The sequence below is a fragment of the Pecten maximus genome, chromosome 3, assembly GCF_902652985.1.
Source record: "Pecten maximus chromosome 3, xPecMax1.1, whole genome shotgun sequence".
Taxonomy (NCBI): Eukaryota; Metazoa; Mollusca; class Bivalvia; order Pectinida; family Pectinidae; genus Pecten; species Pecten maximus.
In genome coordinates, this window is record NC_047017.1 from 6,942,977 (window position 1) to 6,968,409 (window position 25,433).

Consider the following 25,433-nt stretch of genomic DNA (forward strand, 5'->3'; position numbering starts at 1 on the left):
TGATTTTTTTATATATTTTTAATGATAAAGGTTAATGTATATTATACGACTCTAATTCATGATGTGAAAACCGTAAGCAAACGTTAGCGTTTCATCAAGGATTCCAACAGATTGTCGTCATGGTCTATTGAAAAAAACATCGCCATCTTCCTTCCATGTCTGATGGTGAACCACTTCTACCGAACATGAAGATTTATCATGAGTTCCTGTGTATAAGTCAAACTTTACCACGCGAAAGGATGTTTATTCCAAAATTTAGAGTAACATTAAATGCATACACGTGACCTTTTTGATGTATCTATAAATATGTGTCTACATGGCTTGTCTTAGGCACATTTCCAAACCACAGAGCAAATCAACTGATATACACCCTCATGGCGCTGTCATCAGGCGCACGAACTCTGTAAAAATAAAAACAGATATAGGTATCGCCTGTTTTCCGATTGAAGTGCGGAAGTCGAAAGTGTACAGCACTTTACCTATAATTGGTACAAAGAGTTTACCTACTTGGCGAAATAATGTAAACGAGCACATTTCCTACATAACAAAGTGGATCTTTAATTTGAATAGCTATTAAATGCATTGTCTGACACAATTAAAAGCCTTACATATGTACATTTGCTTAATAAGCAGCACAGATTCAATGATATACCGTGAACTATTCGTTGTGTATAAAATTTTGTGCTTTTCCTGGTAGCTATAAAACAAACTTATTCAAATGCAACGGATATTGTTCTATGTATCATTGGTTTATTATTGCATCATGGGCATAGGCTAACCATGCAGGTTTATACCAACGAAGTAATTTGAAATCACCAAACCATTAAAGAAAGTACAAATGGAAATTTCATGTGGTAAAGTATACGGATTTATACATGTTATAAACGACTTCTTAACCTTCGAATAAGCCTACATGTATCCTCTATTATACATGTTATTTACATCTTAACCTTTGAGAAAACCTACATATATCCTCTATAATACATGTTATTTACATCTTAACCTTTGAGAAAACCTACATATATCCTCTATAATACATGTAATTTACATCTTAACCTTTGATAAAACCTACATACATCCTCTATTATACATGTTATAAACGACTTCTTAACCTTTGAGAAAACCTACATATATCCTCTATCATACATGTTATAAACATCAACTTAACCTTTGACAAAACCTTCATCTAGCCTCTATTAAACACATTATCAACGTTTACTTAACCTTGGACAAAACTTCAATCTCGCCTCTATCATATATGTTATTAAAATCGTCTTAATCTTGAACAAAACCTACATATATTCTCTATTATACATGTTATTTACATCTTCTTAATCAAAACCAATATATCGCCTCTATTATATATATTGTCAACGTCTACTTAACCTTTGACAAAACTTACATCTAGTGTCTATATTATACTTACCGACGTAATTGATGTGACCGTCCATATCGGCGTGTGAATATTTAATCATTTCGTCCGTCTCCTCGTCCGTCAGTTTCTCCCCAAGAGTTGTCATAATGTCTTTTAACTCAATGGCCGTGATGTAGCCCCTAGCACTCGTATCGAACACCTTGAAAGCGTCTTTAATCTCCTGTTCCGTGTCGGTGTCGTTCATCTTTTTCGCCATCAACTGCAAGAACTCGGGAAACTCGATTGATCCACTTTCTGTCAGACAGATATATACATCCATGGCTTTATAAGAGGTATTTTAAAAGTTAAGGGTAGCAGAGTTGTTATACACCTATGTAAAAAAAACTGAAAATGTTTATTACTTAAAAATCAGGTTGATGACAGTACCATGTTCATACCCTAGAGTAAGATAGTTTTATATATTAAATACATAAATTTAGTAACTGAATTTATTCGAATGAGTTCATCTCCAGATATTTATCAGCATCATTAATAAACATAAAACTGAGTGTTTCATCGTCACACAGACACTTTCTTCTTATCATACAGTGATTCTTACGTGACAAGTCTAATGTTTAATGACCACAAAATCGAACTAATAAATATACACTTAACATTAGTGATATCTACGATATTATAGTAAAAGTTTCATTTAATATTTGTCAAACATATTACCAGATCTCAGATCAATTTTCACAGTACATTTTAGTTAACCCTGTTTGTGTCTTTTAACTCATTTAAAAGTTTTCCCTTTAGATTATTTTGGATATATTTACTTATTGTCCCTTAAAGTTCATGTCAGATATCACAGTGGATACGCATGATTTCACCTTATATTAACATAGATTGTTGCAGGATTATTTTTCTGATATTGCTATTCGATGACTGAAATATATTTAATTTATGTTAAAGATATTGTGATCAATGGAAAATATGGCAGAGGAACATGTATAAGCCCATGTCTAGTGCTTTGGTTAGATATCTTAGCAATAAAATAACCCGATTGAAGACAGATATAAAAGATATAAATTGCATCCTTGTTAGTCATGAGCTATTTATAATTCATATTTTTTTTTCAACTTAGCGTTTTAGCTCTAATCCTGCAATATTAACATCTACACACAAACAGTTTAAAAATATATTATATGAATTTCATTCAAGCTAGTCATGAGCTTTTTTTAGTATAAATCAAATTTTCAACAAACACTGTAGTTAGAATCCTACCATATTATTATCTACACACCAATTATTGATAACATATGTAGAAATCAAAAGGTTTTTAAAAGGAAATATATAATCATTTCAGTATATATCAGAAGAATAATATCAATTATCACTTTGATATCAAATTGTCTTGAATTTTTAGCAAAGGTTTAAAAAAAAGTTATAGATATATAGGTTAGATTGTGCTGCACCGGGAAGAGCCTTAAAGCGAGCGATAGAATAATGTTTTGTTTTGTTGTAAATTTTCAACAAAAGACACGCAAGATAATACATTTCAAAACTGATTCAGAGTTTGATACAATAGAGCCAAAATAAATCAAACTGTTTCATTAAGCTGTGAGTGAAAATACGTGACTACAGGGACCTTAGGAGGGACAAAAAAAAACTCTAAATAAGTGATCTGATTGACATTGTAATTTTTTTTGTTGCTCAAAACAGATATTAATGGGTTAAGATAATTCATTAGTAGTGTATTGATGATAAGACATACCCAAATACATATTTTACTGGAGAGAATAATGATATACATACGGTCATTGTCGACCTCGTTGATCATATCCCTGACCTCCTGCTCTGTCGGTTCTTGGCCAAGGGACTTCATCACCGTCCCCAGCTCGTCCACATCCACTGTTCCATCTCCATCACGGTCAAACAGCTTAAAAGCCTCCTTGAACTCTATAAAAATAACCAGTATAATTGAGAGACTGTTCCCCATATCATGAAACAGCTTAAAAGCCTCATTGAACTCTATTAAAATACAACCAGTAATTAATGTATACTTATTTCCCCGATATAATGAAATAGTTTAGAAGTGTCTCTGAACTCTATAAAATACAACAAATAAAAGTGTATTTATATTCCCCATATTAATGAAATAGATTAAAAGTCTACTTTAACTCTATAAAAATACGAGAACAAGTGTACTTATTTCCCTTATATCTATGAAACAGTTTAAAAGCCTCCTTTAACTCTATAAACATAAACAAGTAAAAGTGAGTTTTTATTTTCAATTTATTAATAAATTTGAGCATTAAAACAAATGTAACCAGGATAATGAATAAAAGTTAGACTAGATATTTAACGCGTGATTAGGGAATTTCCTCCTTCTCGAGGACAGGATATTATATATCTTGATTGAATTTTGATGATATCTAAAAGAGTAATTTATATAACAAACAAAATTACGCTGAAATACATGTATATGGAATGTATCGTTTTTTTATACAGTGGATAAGCTTATTTGGACATATTGATTACAGATTGATTGATTTATAGCATTCCCTTCAAAAATTTATATTTTATGATCTGGATGTCAGATCAAGGTATAACTTGAATTATTCTGAAAATTTATCCAGAAAAGAGAAATTGTTTTGTATCTTATCTGAAGTGAACCTTAGCCTGTTTTTAGTCTGCAATTAGAAGGAAGGGATATCTTCTTTAAAATGCCATTACAATCAATAGCCGAAGCCTAGCTCCATGCTAACAGTTTAGTGTAAAAATGAAATGTGCACAGTCTTCTAAATTCCATATTACTTAGTGTCCGGTATGTATGATACTTGTAATGGTGAACGAGTATGGAAACGATTCTTTTGGGGGAATTCAAATTCAATTTTGGATAAAATGCTTATTATGTTTTTCGTTTGTCTACATGAATACCAAACATTATATGTCGTTGATAATAATCTGACGGGTTTTTTTGTTCAAGATTTGCTAAGAAAGATTAGTATTTATGAATATTCAAGAGAAAGGAATACTTAAATGAATCAATTATTAAATCAAATTACCTGAAAATGAAATGGTACGTTGATACTGTTTTTACTCATATTTCTAAAATTTTGGATATAACGCGTCTAATGTAATATAGTTATTTTTTTCGTACAACCATATTTCCAGCAGGTCATTTAGTTGTTGATACCAATGAAATTATATAGAAATTCCATTATTCATTCGTTTTCCTCCCTTATATCAAGCGTCTTGGCATGGTACAGTATACTTTAGATCAGCTGAACGCCTAAACTTGATATGGACCCAAAGAAGTATCGTGGCCAATGGTCGATCGAATTTATCGAGTGCTGTGAAATATCAATTCCGTATGACGTAAGGAAAGTGATTCCACTTACTCTTGCACACGACAGATCGGTTGAAATCTGTGAAAGATTAACACTTTCGTGTGAAGCTGACCCGCAATGCGGGAACCTTGGTGAATCTAGCTGGCGCCGTTGCGGTGCGTACGATAAGCTAAATCACCTAACACAATTTGGTTAAAAACCTCGCCAATAACACTGGTTTGACAGGTACACTTAAAGTGCCGTTATCTCATTGTTTCGAACATTTTAATGGAAAATTTGGCTTCAACAAGAGAAAATGATTCTACTAAAATTGTATTCACCATTCGATTATTTGATTCGGATGAACTTAATTAGAATTTGTAAAATTGGGACACTGCTTGTATCAGTAGGTTTCAGACAAGCTCTAAATAATGTCAATTACCAGAAAAACAGAGAAAAATCAAACAAAATATTCTCTACAGAGGAGCGTCGAAAGAGAAAAAGACAACGTGAACTGAAAGACACCAAAGCAAAAGGAAAAACAACATAAACTGAGGAGACACACATACAGAAGGAAAGACAACATGAACTGATGAGCCATTGGAATAGAAAGGTAGACGACATGAACTGAGATATTCCATTTAGGAGAGTAAACATGAATTGACGAGACAAAAGCTGAGAAAGGAAAGACAAAGTGAAGAAACATAAGGACGAATGAACTAACACAGTTCATTGACGCAATCATACGCTAGTGATCTGATGCTTGACGTGGAAGATTAAAACGATTTTTTTTAGAAAATTTGAAAATAACTGCGTGTTTCATAGACCAACCTATCGATATCAACATAATTATTATTAACCTCTAGTATATGCACTTATGATATAAACAACTATGTAAATATATTGCCTTGCGGCTAATTATAATGTTGAAGTATCAAGCCCTGCTGAAACCGATTTAACGAACACCGATTTTCCCATGGGGAATTGATTAAATCTGATAATTATACGGATTTATAAAACATTCTAATTGGAACATGCATCTTAAGAGCATACATACATGTATCGTGTCATTTCTGTGGCTAAACAGAACAACTTCGGCCGACAGTGTGGTTTACTTAGTTTAACGTCCTATTAACAGCCAGGGTCATTTAAGGACGTGCCGGATTTGTTTGGAGGTAAAGGAAAGCCGGAGTACCCGTAATAATACCACCGACCTACGGTCAGTACCAGGCAACTGCCCCAGGTGGGTTTCGAGCTCGACCGACTAGCCTGGTATGTTAATATAAATAGCTTGACAATTGTGGCTATGAGTTGCCTAAATTATTCTCGTGGATAATGTCTTATACGATCCTTTTGCCAATACAATTAAACTAAATCCCAACAATTATATTTATATTAGGGTAATTGGGTACCAAAATAAACCTACTGCATATGTCATATAACAATAAATTAATTACATCAAGATAAAACGTTAAACAGTATGTGTATACCAAATCCATTATCTCGTCCAATTTATCATGCTAATTTAATTTGATTATACATATGTATAAATAAATATGACCATGATAAGAAGACAAAGCATTGTCAGTTTCAAAGACAAGATTTCTATTTAAGTTTATTTTAATATTTGTTTTTCTCTTTGTTGGAGCTTTATATCTTTATCATAGCTCGAGAAAATTGTATGTATGACGTCATTTATCAAAGAGTTGAACAAGTTTGGTAATACATTATTGCTTTGTAAATATCCGAAGCGCACTAGATCTAACTCTTACTTAAAATTATCAACCTTTAAAAACCCATTGAATTTACTGAAAACCTATAAAGAAACATATGATAAAGCAAAAATCTACAATGTCGTTCAATGTATAGTGAACAGATCCAGATATAGTGTAATCATCTACATTATAGTTAATGGTACAGTAAACACATTACAATGTAAATAATGGTAAACACCTGCATTGTATATAATGATATAGTCAACATCGACACAGCCGTTAATGATATAGTGAACCCACAATGTAGTTAATCATAGAGCAAACACATTCAATGCAGTTGGTGGTACAGAGCAAGTCTACATTGTAGTTGGTGGTAGTGTAGCTTATGATAAAGAAACACACCTACATTGTATCTAATGGTAGAGTGAACACCTAAAATGTAGTTAATGGTATAATGAACAATTACGATGTAGCTAATGGTATAGTGAACACCTAAAATGTAGTGTATGGTAAAGTGAACACCTATAATGTAGTTGATAGTATAGTAAACACCTATAATGTAGTAAATGGTATAGTGAACACCTATATTATAGTTAATGGTATAGTGAACACCTACACTGTAGTTAATAGTATAGTAGACACCTATAATGTAGTTAATGGTATAATGAACACATACATTGTATCATATGGTATAGTGAACATCTATAATGCAGATAATGATATGGTCACCTATAATTTAGTTAATGGTATAGTGAACATCTACAATGTAGTTAATGGTGTAGTGAACACGTACAGTGTAGTTAATAGTATAGAGAACATCTACAATGTAGTTACTGGTATAGTGAACACCTATAATTAAGCTAATGGTGTAGTGAACACCTACAATGTAGTTGTTAATGGTGTAGTGAACACCTACAATGTAGTTAATGGTAAAGTGAACATCTACAATGTAGTTAATGGTGTAGTGAACACGTACAGTGTAGTTAATATTATAGAGAACATCTACAATGTAGTTAATGGTATAGTGAACACCTACAATGTAGGTAATGGTATAGTGAACCCCTATTATGTAGTTAATTTTATGACGAACACCTACATTGTAGTAAATGGTGTAGTGAACACATATAATGTAGTAAATGGTATAGTGAACACCTATATTATAGTTAATGGTATAATGAACACCTACAATGTAGTTAATGGTATAGTGAACACCTACAATGTAGTTAATCGTACAGTGAACCCCTACAATGTAGTTAATGGTGTAGTGAACACCTACAATGTAGTTAATGGTACAGTGAACATCTACATTGTAGTTAATGGTCTAGTGAACACCTATAATCTAGTTAATGTTATAGTGAACACCTATAATGTAGTTAATTGTACAGTGAACCCCTACAATGTAGTTAATGGTATAGTGAACACCTAAAATGTAGTTAATGGTGTAGTGAACCCCTATTATGTAGTTAATTTTATGACGAACACCTACATTGTAGTAAATGGTGTAGTGAACACATATAATGCAGTTAATGGTGTAGTGAACACGTACAGTGTAGTTAATAGTATAGAGAACATCTACAATGTAGTTATTCATATGGTGAACAACTTTAATTATGCTAATGGTGTAGTGAACATCTACAATGTAGTTAATGGTGTAGTGAACACCTACAATGTAGTTAATGTTGTAGTGAACACGTACAGTGTAGTTAATGGTATTGTGAACCCCTATCATGTAGTTAATTATATGACGAACACCTTTATTGTAGTAAATGGTGTAGTGAACACATATAATGTGGTTAATGGTATAGTGAACATCTACAATGTAGTTAATCGTATAGTGAACACCTACAATATATTTAATAGTATAGTGAACTCCAACAATGTAGTTACTGGTACAGTGAACCCCTATCATGTAGTAAATGGTGTAGTGAACACCTATAATGTAGTTAATGGTATAGTGAATCCCTACAATGTAGTTAATGGTACAGTGAACATCTACAATGCAGTTAATGGTACAGTGAACCCCTATCATGTAGTAAATGGTCTAGTGAACACCTATAATTAAGTTAACGGTACAGTGAACCCCTACAATGTAGTTAATGGTATAGTGAACACCTACAATGTAGTTAACGGTACAGTGAACCCCTACAATGTAGTTAATGGTACAGTGAACACCTATTATGTAGTTTATGGTATAGTGAACACCTATAATTTAGTTAACGGTACAGTGAACACCTACAATGTAGTTAATAGTATAGTGAACACCTGTAATGTAGTTAACGGTACAGTGAACCCCTACAATGTAGTTAATGGTACAGTGAACTCCTACAATGTAGTTAATGGTATAGTGAACACCTATAATGTAGTTAACGGTACAGTGAACCCCTACAATGTAGTTAATGGTACAGTGAACTCCTACAATGTAGTTAATGGTATAGTGAACCCCTATTATGTAGTTGATTTTATGACGAACACCTACATTGTAGTAAATGGTGTAGTGAACACATATAATGCAGTTAATGGTATAGTGAACACCTGTATTATAGTTAATGGTATAATGAACACCTACAATGTAGTTAATGGTACAGTGAACAGCTACAATGTAGTTAATCGTATAGTGAACACCTACAATGTAGTTAATGGTGTAGTGAACACGTACAGTGTAGTTAATAGTATAGAGAACATCTACAATGTAGTTATTCATATGGTGAACAACTATCATTATGCTAATGGTGTAGTGAACATCTACAATGTAGTTAATGGTGAAGTGAACACCTACATTGTATCATATGGTATAGTGAACATCTATAATGCAGATAATGATATGGTCACCTATAATTTAGTAAATGGTATAGTGAACATCTACAATGTAGTTAATGGTGTAGTGAACACGTACAGTGTAGTTAATAGTATAGAGAACATCTACAATGTAGTTACTGGTATAGTGAACACCTATAATTAAGCTAATGGTGTAGTGAACACCTACAATGTAGTTAATGGTGTAGTGAACACCTACAATGTAGTTAATGGTAAAGTGAACATCTACAATGTAGTTAATGGTGTAGTGAACACGTACAGTGTAGTTAATATTATAGAGAGCATCTACAATGTAGTTAATGGTATAGTGAACCCCTATTATGTAGTTAATTTTATGACGAACATCTACAATGTAGTAAATGGTGAAGTGAACACATATAATGTAGTAAATGGTACAGTGAACCCCTACAATGTAGTTAATGGTATAGTGAACTCCTATATTATAGTTAATGGTATAATGAACACCTACAATGTAGTTAATGGTATAGTGAACACCTACAATGTAGTTAATCGTACAGTGAACCCCTACAATGTAGTTAATGGTATAGTGAACTCCTACAATGTAGTTAATGGTACAGTGAACATCTACATTGTAGTTAATGGTCTAGTGAACACCTATAATCTAGTTAATGTTATAGTGAACACCTATAATGTAGTTAATTGTACAGTGAACCCCTACAATGTAGTTAATGGTATAGTGAACACCTACAATGTAGATAATGGTGTAGTGAACACCTACAATGTAGTTAATGGTATAGTGAACCCCTATTATGTAGTTAATTTTATGACGAACACCTACATTGTAGTAAATGGTGTAGTGAACACATATAATGCAGTTAATGGTATAGTGAACACCTACAATGTAGTTAACGGTACAGTGAACCCCTACAATGTAGTTAATGGTACAGTGAACACCTATTATGTAGTTTATGGTATAGTGAACACCTATAATTTAGTTAACGGTACAGTGAACACCTACAATGTAGTTAATAGTATAGTGAACACCTATAATGTAGTTAACGGTACAGTGAACCCCTACAATGTAGTTAATGGTACAGTGAACTCCTACAATGTAGTTAATGGTATAGTGAACACCTATAATGTAGTTAACGGTACAGTGAACCCCTACAATGTAGTTAATGGTACAGTGAACTCCTACAATGTAGTTAATGGTATAGTGAACCCCTATTATGTAGTTGATTTTATGACGAACACCTACATTGTAGTAAATGGTGTAGTGAACACATATAATGCAGTTAATGGTATAGTGAACACCTGTATTATAGTTAATGGTATAATGAACACCTACAATGTAGTTAATGGTATAGTGAACAGCTACAATGTAGTTAATCGTATAGTGAACACCTACAATGTAGTTAATGGTGTAGTGAACACGTACAGTGTAGTTAATAGTATAGAGAACATCTACAATGTAGTTATTCATATGGTGAACAACTATCATTATGCTAATGGTGTAGTGAACATCTACAATGTAGTTAATGGTGAAGTGAACACCTACATTGTATCATATGGTATAGTGAACATCTATAATGCAGATAATGATATGGTCACCTATAATTTAGTAAATGGTATAGTGAACATCTACAATGTAGTTAATGGTGTAGTGAACACGTACAGTGTAGTTAATAGTATAGAGAACATCTACAATGTAGTTACTGGTATAGTGAACACCTATAATTAAGCTAATGGTGTAGTGAACACCTACAATGTAGTTAATGGTGTAGTGAACACCTACAATGTAGTTAATGGTAAAGTGAACATCTACAATGTAGTTAATGGTGTAGTGAACACGTACAGTGTAGTTAATATTATAGAGAGCATCTACAATGTAGTTAATGGTATAGTGAACCCCTATTATGTAGTTAATTTTATGACGAACATCTACAATGTAGTAAATGGTGAAGTGAACACATATAATGTAGTAAATGGTACAGTGAACCCCTACAATGTAGTTAATGGTATAGTGAACTCCTATATTATAGTTAATGGTATAATGAACACCTACAATGTAGTTAATGGTATAGTGAACACCTACAATGTAGTTAATCGTACAGTGAACCCCTACAATGTAGTTAATGGTATAGTGAACTCCTACAATGTAGTTAATGGTACAGTGAACATCTACATTGTAGTTAATGGTCTAGTGAACACCTATAATCTAGTTAATGTTATAGTGAACACCTATAATGTAGTTAATTGTACAGTGAACCCCTACAATGTAGTTAATGGTATAGTGAACACCTACAATGTAGTTAATGGTGTAGTGAACACCTACAATGTAGTTAATGGTATAGTGAACCCCTATTATGTAGTTAATTTTATGACGAACACCTACATTGTAGTAAATGGTGTAGTGAACACATATAATGCAGTTAATGGTATAGTGAACACCTATATTATAGTTAATGGTATAATGAACACCTACAATGTAGTTAATCGTATAGTGAACACCTACAATGTAGTTAATGGTGTAGTGAACACGTACAGTGTAGTTAATAGTATAGAGAACATCTACAATGTAGTTATTCATATGGTGAACAACTATAATTATGCTAATGGTGTAGTGAACATCTACAATGTAGTTAATGGTGTAGTGAACACCTACAATGTAGTTAATGTTGTAGTGAACACGTACAGTGTAGTTAATGGTATAGTGAACCCCTATCATGTAGTTAATTATATGACGAACACCTTTATTGTAGTAAATGGTGTAGTGAACACATATAATGTGGTTAATGGTATAGTGAACATCTACAATGTAGTTAATCGTATAGTGAACACCTACAATATATTTAATAGTATAGTGAACTCCAACAATGTAGTTACTGGTACAGTGAACCCCTATCATGTAGTAAATGGTGTAGTGAACACCTATAATGTAGTTAATGGTATAGTGAATCCCTACAATGTAGTTAATGGTATAGTGAACATCTACAAAGTAGTTAATGGTACAGTGAACCCCTATCATGTAGTAAATGGTCTAGTGAACACCTATAATTAAGTTAACGGTACAGTGAACCCCTACATTGTAGTTAATGGTATAGTGAACACCTACAATGTAGTTAACGGTACAGTGAACCCCTACAATGTAGTTAATGGTACAGTGAACACCTATAATGTAGTTAATGGTATAGTGAACACCTATAATTTAGTTAACGGTACAGTGAACACCTACAATGTAGTTAATAGTATAGTGAACACCTATAATGTAGTTCACGGTACAGTGAACCCCTACAATGTAGTTAATGGTACAGTGAACTCCTACAATGTAGTTAATGGTATAGTGAACCCCTATTATGTAGTTGATTTTATGACGAACACCTACATTGTAGTAAATGGTGTAGTGAACACATATAATGCAGTTAATGGTATAGTGAACACCTGTATTATAGTTAATGGTATAATGAACACCTACAATGTAGTTAATGGTATAGTGACAGCTACAATGTAGTTAATCGTATAGTGAACACCTACAATGTAGTTAATGGTGTAGTGAACACGTACAGTGTAGTTAATAGTATAGAGAACATCTACAATGTAGTTATTCATATGGTGAACAACTATAATTATGCTAATGGTGTAGTGAACATCTACAATGTAGTTAATGGTGTAGTGAACACCTACAATGTAGTTAATGGTATAGTGAACACCTACAATGTAGTTAACGGTACAGTGAACCCCTACAATGTAGTTAATGGTACAGTGAACACCTATAATGTAGTTTATGGTATAGTGAACACCTATAATTTAGTTAACGGTACAGTGAACACCTACAATGTAGTTAATAGTATAGTGAACACCTATAATGTAGTTAACGGTACAGTGAACCCCTACAATGTAGTTAATGGTGTAGTGAACACCTATATTGTAGTTTATGGTATAGTGAACCCCTACAATGTAGTTAATGGTGTAGTGAACACCTATATTGTAGTTTATGGTATAGTGAACACCTATAATTTAATTAACGGTACAGTAAAACCTTACATTGTAGTTGATGGTTTAATGACAACCTACAGTGTAATTGATCTATAGTGGGAATACTATAATGTAGGATTATATTATTGTAACTGTGACATAGAAAAAACCTACAATGTGTGATTAAGTATAGTTAAAACAAACCTATATTTCCGGAATAGCTATAGTGAAGAACTACGTTTTAGCCTGGGAGACGGTTAAATGGAGGTTTTGGTATAGTAAAAACCTACAATGTTGGCTTTCAATGACTGTCAGGACGTATTACGTAATTTGATGGGAGATTACGATAATGACGCTCGTGTATAAATACACACTTGATGATGGCACTACACGTACGCTGCAAGAAAAGATAGACACGGGATAGGTTTTCAAGTGATACAGTAAAAAAGGGTCGCCATGTGTAATCATTTGCTTATGTTGTTTGTTGAACATGCTTGAAGTGCCCTGACCAAGCCCTGTCCGGTCTTGTCTACGGGAACCCATCTGACTTGTTCCATCCATCTCAACATCTTTGCGTTTCCCACACTCTACTTCACTTCATAATTGAAGGAATGTATCTGTACTTCATGGTAGCATACAAATAGCTGAAATGCTCTATTAAAAATAGTGTTTTTGGAGCTGTAAGCTGTAGTACACATACATGTATAGCTAATGAACAGCATAGGAAACTATGGCGGCTGGTTATGTTACGTCATTTACAGAGGCGTGTGTTGTGTGAGATGATTTTAGGGAGTATATCACTAGGACAAACACTTACCGTCTATTTGGTCCTGTGAGAGATGTTCCATCTGAAAAATAATCAATTGAGTGATATCAGCTTGAACAGCGTCATGCATGATGTCGTTATCTTCATATACGTCACACTGACTTTGAAGTGAACCAAGTAAGTTAAATAGCATGTCATATATTTAAATATATTTTGGTATATCTTTTACTAAAAGCATATTCATATTATTTTGATGTTACTTTCCGTAAAACACATGATTACTATATAGAGGCTTTAAACACTAGATTTGAAAGTTATATAAATTTAATGTTATAACATATTTATAATAATGGCTATATAGTATAACAGGCACATGGTATGTTTTGCATATCTATTTGCTTCAAACATTGTATTTGATAGGTATATAAACATAATGTTATTATATACATATACTAATCATTATATAGTATTACAGGCACATAGTATATATATATAGGCTTCAAACATAGTATTTGAGAGTTATACAAACATCATATTATTACATATGTATAATATCCATCGATTATATAGTGTTACAGACACTAGGTGTTAGCTGTATATAGAATCGATGATTATTTTCATAGTTTCGCAAGATAGAAACGGTGAGAAATATACTGTATACAAAAATGTATATACATCAACACTGCAAAACACTCAAAACAATAGCATACGAACTGTGAAATGATAACTTGAACAGATGCCAATTCTTCAATTTACATTCAGAACAAATAACCGAATCTTCTTTACCTATGATGGTGGCTACTCCATAGCTCCCTCCACAATGAGTAAGACGTTTGTCGTAGTTATCAGGTCAGTGTTTTTATATTATAATCCAGTTGCGTGAATCTGAACAATATTTGTTCTACAACATTTCATCGTAAACATCTTGGTAACACACACTCAGATATAATGATAAGACAATCGATTTCTGTTAAAAGTTAAAATGTCTTGAATCACCCAAGACAATAAAATGAACCCTGCACGCACTGTAAGGAAGCTGTGTGTTAGTTACAGATATTTGTTTGATTTGCCTAACACATGACCGACAGCTGCTCACCTGTGCCCTAATCAGGTGCTGCTCAACATCAGGAGAGCCTGCTATTATCATTAACACACATTTATACTAGTGAGGAGTAGCTCTAATTGTTTCTGACAGTAAAGTAAAAACAACTCACCGTGCGTTAAGGGGAATCTGACATTACAGTTGTCCCTTCGCCTTACGTGGTCACAATGTAATTATTCTCTTAATTGGCCTTTGCTTGAAACGTCTTTAATGTTTTATATCAGAATATCAAATCAGTTTTGGCTCATTTACAAAATATATAGTCCTTTTCTCGATAGGTCAAAGTCTCCGTGGTATATTGAAGTCAGTCGATAATTGAACACTGCGCTGTCAGCTGGAACCGATCTGTTTAATTTGCTATACAGTGGTTGTCGATGATTGCGCGGACAGGCCTGTTTGAAGAACAATAACGCTGGTTAAGTCAGTTATCAATATCTTTCGTCTTTAGTGTGCTTTGTAAAATCCGGTATGATATATAGGTAAAGAATCATACTGCTTAAAACACATTGAGGAAATGTTCACCGCCCAGTAACCACAAACCAACACATGTAGTGTTCTGGTTACAAAAATAGATGGCGGTGTCTTACAGTAGCTGGGAGAGGAGGGAATCGGTTGATATCAAATACAGGACTCTTTATCTGTAGATTTTAGCATCTTCGTGTTCATGGTGATGGCGCGAGTAGCGAACACTTGTAAGATTCGGGAATCCAATCTTGCCGGAGCTATCAGCACGAGTATTACACGACATGGATTCTGTGTTGTAAACTCCCCAATCTCAGAGCAATCAACGCACACGCTTGATTTGGAAGATTTCGTAGTTTTAAAATAGATCCGACAACAGACCTTCGTCTATAAACGTATCTCTCAACAGCGTCCTTCACATTTTCATCTGTTTCGTACCATTTCAGAACATCATACAACAACAATACTTATAGAATGTCAATCATAACTGACATACTGTAAAATTTGTAATATTCGTAGGCGATTTTATTTAATTATTTTCGAGGTAAAAAACGAAAATAAATACCCAGTTATACTTATTTCCATATGCGAATGTAAAGAAGTGTTTACTAAATAATGTTTACAAGGTGTGGTTGAGCCAAATTTAATGCCCGCGAGCTAATTCCGGCCGGGACAACCGCGAAATAACGGCCCCTATGGAATTTAGTATATATACAATATTATTCTTAGTTATTCCCTTTCATTCGGCAGATAGGTAATGCGTTATTTATACTGCAATATTTTGGGAGAGAGGAGGCGTTCCCCAGGCACTCTTAATTGTTTTCCTTAATCTTCTACTCGCTATCATTAGATGCAATCAGTAGTTGATTCTAACCCTACTATCGACGCCAGTGTTTCGTATAGACATTTTGTTTTGACTGAAATGCTGCGGACTATTTTTTGTAGCTGATGGCACAGATAACATAGTTGAAACAATCTATATCTGCTACCAGTCCTCACAGGCAGGTCTTATATTTGTATATATATATTATATTCTTTCAGAAGAAATTTAGTACATGAATATTTCCTATATAAGATGTTGTAACAATTTATCTTTAAATTTTAATGACAGAGAATATCGACAGTTAAAACCAAATCATACGTATAAGTCTTAATCGAGAAAACGAGGGATATATTCAAACAGAATTAGAAGCATTGAGATCCTAAAAATATACAAGATGAATATAATTTATCATAATGTAAAGACACTAGTACCAACACTTATACAAGGATTGAACTGTTTTTAATTTAGAGGTTATCTAGTACATGTACGCAGTGGAATGAGCTCAATTTTCTATGATAAACACTTTACCACAGACTGCGAGCTATCCAGTCATATATACACACCTACTGTTTAATGCACATGCCAACATGTCATATCTCAGATTAATAGATTGTTTCTTCTGTTTATGGGAGATGATCGTATGAGACCTTTTACCAACTGTCGATGTTCAATTCATTCAAGATAGTCATTCTTGTTAGGTTTTATTATAATTATATTGAGTATTACAAACCTGTTACTGATATACAGCATGGTACGTAATGTAGGCCTGATCAATTTACTCCCATTCCCGACAATAGCCACCAGCAAAGAGAATAATCACCTACTCAAATTAAAGATTCATCCAATTAATCGCCATTGAATCAACTCCGATACTTTGATTAACGTTTGATATAATACAAAATTCAATATATTTAATTAGACAAATCAGCTTAAACTTTCAGTTTTAAGTAACGCAGTTAAGATTGTTCACGTGTGAAATATACCAGAAGTAGCGATCATTAACAATTATAACGTATCCTCAATTCATGTGTTGAAGTACTGTGACGTCACATATATGCATTATTGTTGACGTCATCTATTCGTGTGCACTTGATTTTTTTTTATTTCATCTTTAGGATTCGTAGAGATAACGTAATATAGAGATAAAATAAAATAAACTGGTTTCGTTTAATCATCAATAAATTTATTTAACCTACATCCAAAATATATAATAAACTCAATATTTAAATTTTAGAAAAAAATTACATAATGACGTTATCAATAATATACAGTTGAAACGCCCAATATGCCACAATGCAAATGTACCTTTAAGGTTAATTGATTATTCTGATCGTTGATGTCGTTGCAGACTTTGGCACCAGATTTTCTGCCAGTTACAGTTTGAGTGGCGTGCACCAACCCCGTGACCGTCCATCTATGACATGTGTGTGGACTTGACAAAAGAAGGGGATTATATTACGGCTGACTGGAAACGAGACACGTCCGTACAAAGAATCAGACACAACTGTACAGTATAATTAAAACAATGATCTGGTCATATAAAACAATTCACATATTGCTTATCCCGTGGTTAATACAACAATCAAACCATGCATAAAACCGATTCCTTCAGATATCAAAACAACTATTGTACAGTACTGATTCAACATAGTGAAGAATAACACAGGGTTGGACTAATTTTATTCTACTACATACGGGCCCCATGTAGGTGAAAACAGCGGTTTCCCTAAAAATGGTAAGTACATTATTGGCAACATTGTCGATATTATCTTATATCCTATTCAGTACTTTTGTTGATGGCAATGTGGTGGTTTCTATAGAGAGATACTTGACACTACACTATTTCAAAAGGATAATTGATAGGTTATATATGACAAGACCAGCCCCTGCTATCGTCTATTGTTAGATAGATAGACATTTTGTTTTACCTATCTCTGTATATTTACCAACCATACAATGATAGATCTTTACATGCCTTTTTATTCATTTTTGTATTATTAAGTATTGGGAATATTTTTGCTGGGGTTTAATTTAATATCACCGAAACGTAGCTATATATTTAAACGATCAAAATCTCAGACTACCAATTCATTCATCTGTTAGACAACTGTGAGACTTGTATTAATGGGATCTGAGTCTTCACACAGTACATTAGAAATTATTGATATTATGGTAAACGTATCAATATATTGGTTGCATGCATCGTTTACATTCTCCTTACTTCATGGTTTCTCTCCCATAGATTCATATTTCAAGATGTGGTCACGTGTTTCGTCGTATGACCTATGTTGACCCGCTGAATTGGCTTTATTTCTCTCTATCTTTAAGTAACAAGATTTCTACTATTATGGCGGTCTAGACATGTCCATCAACTAAATCCAAGTTATCCTTATTCTATTTACAACCCTACTTTGTAAAATGCATATATTGCACATCTGACCATCATGCATTTATTTCTTCTATCTTCCAGAAAAAAATTCTTTGTATATATATTTTTAGATAAAATTCTCTTTTTGTGACAGTCTTGACATCTTCATCTCTTATCTGTAGTTTGTTAAAGGATTCACTTTGCAAAATGCAAATAGTTTTCGCAATCATGTTGACAGCCATACATATTTCATATGTTTATATTTGTTATTTTCATCATAAAAGTCGCAGACGTCTGAACAAGTGGAGGACGAAATCGACCTAACACCAGATCAGATAGCGGGTGAGTGACGACAATAGCGAAATATGTAAGCCCACGTTTCTGTAGGATATTAACTATCTATAGATGACATAACATTCTTTTTATTTTTCATAAAAGCGTTTGGATGTTCCAGTATACCAATAGAAAGAGATCAATATTTTGCAATGAATGTCAACTGTCTATGGAAATATCACTTTGTGGAAAATATAGAATATAACTTATGAATAAATAAACAAAAATTCAGTTGTAGCTGGAGATAAACATATATATGTGGATATATACTGTAAGAAAAAGGACATTGTCCTTGCGAATTGCGAAGTTTAACGAATAAAAAAGAACAAAAAAGAACAACAAACAAAAAATACAACTATCAAAAAAATCTGTAAATACATGTTTCCTCATTACGACTGTAAAATACATATATAATAATATATATATCAATATAAATCAACAAACCAAAAACAAAAAAAAACAAGACTTTACCGCTAGGCCTTTCTGCCTTTCAGTCTTTTTCATTCCGCATAGGCAAAAAGGCCTAGCAGCAAAGTCTTGGTTCCTTTTGTGATTACATATATATTAATATCAATAATATTATACACATATTTCGGGGGCCGCGGTGGTCAAGTGGTTTAGGTGTCCCTACACTTTATCACTAGCCCTCCACCTCTGGGTTGCGAGTTCGAACCCTACGTGGGCAGCAGTTGCGAGGTACTGACCGTAGGCCGGTGGTTTTTCTCCGGGTACTCCGGCTTTCCTCCACCTCCAAAACCTGGCACGTCCTTAAAGACCCTGGCTGTTAAATAGGACGTTAAACAAAAACAAACCAAACCAATACATGTATTTACAGATTGTTTTGATAGTTGTATTTTCGAATAAAATCATCACAATACCCCACCATAAACATCCTTTGTTTGCATAACATGTAGAATGATTAACCTTCTCACGGCGGGAGGGTTATAATCATAACATTAGGACAGTCATTTAAACGTCACTTTCAATTGTCAGTTTGTTACTAGAATTCTTTTTTTTTCATTTTTTTGATAATTTTAATATTTCCCCATCTTCTATAGAATTTCAGGAGGCGTTTAGCCTGTTTGATAAAGATGGCGATGGTACAGTGTCGGCAAAGGAACTTGGGACGGTAATGAAGGCTCTTGGACAGAACCCATCAGATGCAGAATTACAAGAGATGATAAAAGAAGTGGATACAGATGGTAAGATAGTTGTGTCAATGCCCATTAGTGCAAAAAGGAAAATATTGTTACGCTAAATTTTTAAATATGGAGGGAGAATACAGATAAAAGAGACCAACCAAACATACCAGTTGCCTTGAAATCACTACAAATTACAAAGACACATATAATGTCATTTTCAAACATTCTGCTGACGTGAAGATCTTTTTTTCCGAGAGATAAAAATATCAGCCATTGGCAGATTTTAAAGAGAGATTATTTCCACGTACAGTCCATGCTGTCGTTATACACATATTACAGGTAACGGCACGATAGAGTTCGATGAGTTCCTGCAGATGATGGTGAAGAAAATGAAGGATTCCGACAGTGAGCAAGAAATAAAAGAGGCGTTCCGAGTGTTTGATAAGGATGGCAATGGATATATAAGTGGAGAGGAGCTCCGACTTGTTATGGCGTGCCTGGGAGAGAAGTTGTCGGATGAGGAAGTTGAAGAGATGATTAGTGAGGCAGATCTCGATGGCGATGGTCTTATCAACTACGATGGTAAGGAAGATATAAGGTCCCCTAGATTATTTATTAAATGTAGCATCCCTTTCGTTTGCTCTATCTCAAGGACATGTATCTTTTGAGTTTTTTTGTTTTTTTTAGTTTTTTTGTTTTTTTTTATCAGTATTGTCTTTGCATTTGCTTTGGGGTCTCTTTGTTTGTAATAAATAACATCCATACTGATTATCGGATTATCGCCAGTAACTAAAGTGGGAATTTTTTTATTGAGGAAATATATCAGGCTGACTTTAAACTTTATTACGTAAGAGCTTTGGTAACCGAAGTTATATACAAATATGTTTTTTACTTCTCCTTTTTTTCAATTTGTGATCTCCCTTACTGACATAAATGTATACAATATACAATGTAAATTATATGGTAAAAATGACACACCATTTCTTTGCAAGAAAATGATTCTAAAGTAAATTGCATGAATATTTAACTCCTCAAAATACAAATAGAATTCTGATCTCTTTACAATGATTTAATTACAATGCTCATTTTGCTATAGTTTAAATTCATATTTTGGATTTCAGAATTTCTGGCAATGATGTCGAAGAGTTGATACCTTATCAAATGGAGTGTGTATGTTCAAAGACTGGAGGATACTACAGTTATAGCGAAATGTATGTGTGGATGTATAGCTTTCCTCTCAAAATCATATTACTGCATCTTTAAAGTGGACCATTACCCTTCCTCTCGTCGGCTTTTGCTACTATCACAGACAGTAGCATTATCTACAAAAACATGCCAAATGGATACTAATGCAAGAGTTATCGAGATACTTGAAACACAGGCACCTTACTAAAACACCATTTTTTATGTTTTATCTTTGTTTTTAAAAGTAGGTGCATGAATTAATGTCTTTTGTGACGTAAGTCAGAAATGATTTTTGACAAAATGGCGCCACGTGACTTTATCGATCAGGACGATGTGGATACATTCGTATGAGTGTTATAGAAAAATATAGTGCTCTAGTTTGAGAGCGTTGTATATTGCGATGTAATTTGATCATACATCTCAATGGAATGTTCAGCCTGCGCCAAGCACTTTCTAAAAGTTCTATACACGTGTTCAGGGAAAGAATCATTATAATTTTATGTCTTCGACACGTGGCAAGGAGGGCATGCCAACATGCATTACACAGAATGTAATAGGTTTAAAAGAGCAAATAGATTGATATTCCATTTTCATTTATAGGAGGAGAAAAAACTTAACTCAATTTAGATAAACATTCATTTTTATTAAAAGTCACACATTGGAAAGTGTGCATCAAATTCAAAACAAAGTGCCCAAAATGTGTCATGGAATCCATTGCATAGATAATTCAATATAGGCATAGTACACCAAATATTCACTCGTCACCGTTTAGAGTTAACACATTTTGATGACGTCATCCACATTTTTTGTAGATTTATATTCGATGACGTCACTCATTATGATATAACAAGTTGCTGACATCATCCATCATGTGTATACTTTTTATATGATTATTTAACTGTCAAACTGTATAATGACTGGCATTTTCACAATATTTTTTATTGAATGTAACAATGTAAACAGTGATATTTTTTGTTGTAAAATTGGGATCATACAGGTTTTGAATACAGTGTATGCTGTCTTTTAGTTAATCTTGTTTACAATGATGTACGACATAAATAAACAACATGTGTATTTAACTGATTTTTTCCGTGTGACGCATGAATATTGAAACAAGATTAACTAAAATTCCGGTTTTATGAAAGCTGGTGCATAATGACCAAGAAATAATGGTTGAAATATATTTATTCTTCTTAGATCAACAAAATATTTTAATAAGCTTCCATTGTGATTGGCAGTAAAATTAAAATTGTTTGAAGTGCTGTTTATAGCTATATCAAATAGTGTTGACGAATTCGATCTCTCTAGACCAGATTAAACATAGTCTAGTTCATTAAGGTCGCGCATATAACATAAACTTCAAACTCTATTCAGCACATACACTAAATGGGAAACGAGTTGAATGTATTGACTTTAACGCTGAAAAACATAAACATATGTAATGAATCTAAGAGGGACTATGTCCATATTTATTTTAAGGGTTTTGAAGTTAAAACTGAAGTATATAAATCTTTTATTCCAATATTTCAATGCAAAAATGCTATTGGAGATTTATATATCGATAATCAGTTCTAGTGTCAGATAACATAGAGTTTAAACTTAAGATAATTCTGAGCTATTGTTTCCTTTGATATATTGTTAACAATTAAATGTTTTCTTTGTCCCCTATTTCTGTCTCAAGTAAATATCAGAATCTTACCATTAAAACGGCATTTAAGTCATTGTTCTATAAATGGCAGTATAAAGAGGTTTATAAAATGAGCAATTGTTTGTAAATAGTTTATATATTAATATTTATATAGTGACGTATAAAATATATTATTTTAATGTCACGATAATAAAGAAACCATAGAATTAAACAATGATTGAACATTCTGAAATTACATCAATACACTTGGCAACCTATACAATACTGATATTTTCAGGATGGAATAAAATTTCTTTAAATGAAATGTACATACTGAATTGTAATAATAATATTGTGACACAAGTGTTATAACTTTCCCAAAAAGTATGAATTACTTTGTGCATATCATGAACATATATATATATATATTACTTAAAATGATATTTAAATGATGGACATGTGTGATATATACATATTTATTTAGGTTGAATATATCATAAAAAGAAAACTACTTAAATTATAAAATGAATGAAAAACATTGTATTTATTCAATGGTTTCAAGTGTGGGTTATGTGATTGGGTGCGGGAACATATGTGCCCGGCTGGTGTGCAGAGTTTTCTCCCTTACTTGGTGGTTTTAAATATACACTTATAAGCTGTTGTCAAATGGCTATATTTAGGAAATATTTAATAAAAAAATACATCTAAAGTGACGTAACATTGACTTTTCAAACAAGAACAAGATCGTGTGTTGATACGAGTTTGTAATGGAAGACAGATATATTCTGTTAAATATTTTGAATACTGAATTAAGTATATAAAGCGGGCATATCAACGAAGGCCTAATTATAGATTATTAGTGTCAAAACAGGGTAAACTTTATTTATAGTGACCTTTCATTAAATCCGATTACAGTTTTTATTCGTTTATTTATTTTATCTTCATATCAACACATGAATCGAGTGATATATTTTCTACCACTGATGTGAAATGCGCAGAGAATATTGTGTATTAAAAGTCATAATATACAGAGTACTGATCTCAAAGGGGAAGAACGTCTTTGTCAAATATCAATTAAGGCCATACATTACATCTCATATGTGTAAGAGTTATCGTTCTTCATGATTTATGTTACAAGAGATACTACTTGTGATTTGCATCTTTATATGATTCAAATATAAATAGTTATCTCTTCAATGTTTTATCAAAAATCAACTAAGATAATCTACAAAGAAAAAACAGATTCAAAATGAATCACTTTTCCGAAAGGTAAGGAACCATTTTCAAAGGAGGTTAAACTCACATCGAGCATTTAACCGCACGTGCACCGTGCCAGGCACAACTGATTGCAGAATGTTTTTTTTATTATATACTATTTTAACTTATTTCTGAAACTTATTTATATATAAATACATATGTGTATTTGTTTGTGAAATTGAATTGCGCATGAAATGAAAGTATGAGTGGTACTGTATTTTGTTACTGAATATACCTTATACTGTTGTATTGGTGATATTTATATATGAAGAGCGAAATACACACAATTCTGAATAAAACTGAAAAGAAAAAAATTGTCTGTCTTGATGTTACAGCTCGATATTATTCCTGGAACTTAAAAATATCATGTTCACTTAATTGGGTCATGTTCACTAAATTGGGTCATGTTCACTTAATTAGGTCATGCTCAATTAATTAGGTCATGTTCACTTAATAAGGTCATCTTTACTTAATCAAGTCATCTTCATTTAATTGGGTCATGTTCAATTAATTGGGTAATGTTCACTAAATTGGGTCATGTTCACTTAATTAGGTCATGCTCAATTAATTAGGTCATGTTCATTTAATAGGGTCATGTTTACTTAATTAGGTCATGCTCACCTAATTGGGTCATGATCACTTAATTGGTTCATGCTCACCTAATTGGGTCATGTTCACTTAATTGGGTCGTGTTGAAATAATTGGGTCATGTTCACTTAATAAGGTCATGTTCATTTAATAAGGTCATGTTCACTTCCAGGTAAGTCGTTAATATAAAGTGTATATAAAGAACATCAACACATATCACGGGGGAATTGGCCAATTTCAGTTGATGCAGAGGAGCATGTCGTTGTAAAAATCAGCGTTCCGCAAGGGATGACGCCTTCTAACCATTCTAGGAGAGAAACCCGCTATCTCCAATCCTTCTTTGTAATCATCATAACGAATTCTGAAAAAAAGAAACAATGGAATTTGTTTCGTTTATTTTCTTTGTTGTGCAAGATATCATTTTCTGGATTTTAGTATGGTTCTGGACTAGTTTGTTTTTCCATCATTTGATGTAATACAATACAATCCCAATTCTTTAATTCTGTACTGTATTCCTCAGATCCCTATTCTTTTATTTAATCTAAGTACGATATTGATATGCTCTTAATGTTGATTAAGTATGGCTAGCGATCCGTTTCACATTTTCTTTTCGAGAAAGGATTTCATCT

The 25,433-nt window shown here is 33.0% G+C and overlaps 3 protein-coding genes across 5 annotated transcripts in view; 1 reads left to right on the forward strand and 2 right to left on the reverse strand.

Annotated features, from left to right (window-relative positions):
- Nucleotides 1-15,591, reverse strand: LOC117324660 (neo-calmodulin-like). 3 transcript variants are annotated; one of them, XM_033880595.1, is made up of 5 exons: nucleotides 15,132-15,591; nucleotides 13,969-13,999; nucleotides 3,170-3,313; nucleotides 1,427-1,669; nucleotides 1-401 (listed from the first exon to the last, which is right to left on the reverse strand). In XM_033880595.1, exons 2-5 carry the CDS (start codon nucleotides 13,997-13,999, stop codon nucleotides 373-375), a joined length of 447 nt encoding a protein of 148 aa, XP_033736486.1. In that variant the 5' UTR covers nucleotides 15,132-15,591; the 3' UTR covers nucleotides 1-372. The 3 variants fall into 3 exon arrangements, with proteins under 3 accessions (XP_033736486.1, XP_033736485.1, XP_033736484.1); XM_033880594.1 differs by lacking the exon at nucleotides 15,132-15,591 and adding an exon at nucleotides 14,704-15,032; XM_033880593.1 differs by lacking the exons at nucleotides 13,969-13,999; nucleotides 15,132-15,591 and having other exon boundaries at nucleotides 3,170-3,353.
- LOC117324654 (calmodulin-A-like) lies at nucleotides 13,758-22,933 on the forward strand. The gene is made up of 6 exons (XM_033880586.1): nucleotides 13,758-14,094; nucleotides 17,653-18,039; nucleotides 18,957-19,014; nucleotides 20,064-20,207; nucleotides 20,487-20,729; nucleotides 21,269-22,933. The coding sequence occupies exons 2-6, from the start codon at nucleotides 18,037-18,039 to the stop codon at nucleotides 21,295-21,297; spliced, it is 477 nt and encodes a 158-aa protein (XP_033736477.1). The 5' UTR covers nucleotides 13,758-14,094; nucleotides 17,653-18,036; the 3' UTR covers nucleotides 21,298-22,933.
- LOC117324650 (calmodulin-A-like) overlaps nucleotides 21,955-25,433 on the reverse strand; it is an 18,114-nt gene continuing 14,635 nt past the window's right edge. The window contains exon 5 of the mRNA XM_033880582.1: nucleotides 21,955-25,165. Within this exon, the coding sequence (XP_033736473.1) occupies nucleotides 25,128-25,165 (38 nt within the window). The 3' untranslated portion in view covers nucleotides 21,955-25,127. The remainder of the gene's footprint in view (nucleotides 25,166-25,433) is intronic.

Excerpts from the sequence above, each read along its gene's own strand:
- LOC117324654 (XM_033880586.1), top strand. Across the intron at positions 19,015-20,063 it reads AACACCAGATCAGATAGCGG|AATTTCAGGAGGCGTTTAGC; the intron begins GTGAGTGACGAC and ends CATCTTCTATAG. Across the intron at positions 20,730-21,268 it reads TGGTCTTATCAACTACGATG|AATTTCTGGCAATGATGTCG; the intron begins GTAAGGAAGATA and ends TTTGGATTTCAG.
- LOC117324660 (XM_033880593.1), bottom strand. The coding sequence starts at position 3,353 with ATGGGGAACAGTCTCTCAATTATACTGGTTATTTTTATAGAGTTCAAG. Across the intron at positions 1,670-3,169 it reads CAACGAGGTCGACAATGACC|AAAGTGGATCAATCGAGTTT; the intron begins GTATGTATATCA and ends TCTGTCTGACAG. Across the intron at positions 402-1,426 it reads CGGTCACATCAATTACGTCG|AGTTCGTGCGCCTGATGACA; the intron begins GTAAGTATAATA and ends TTATTTTTACAG.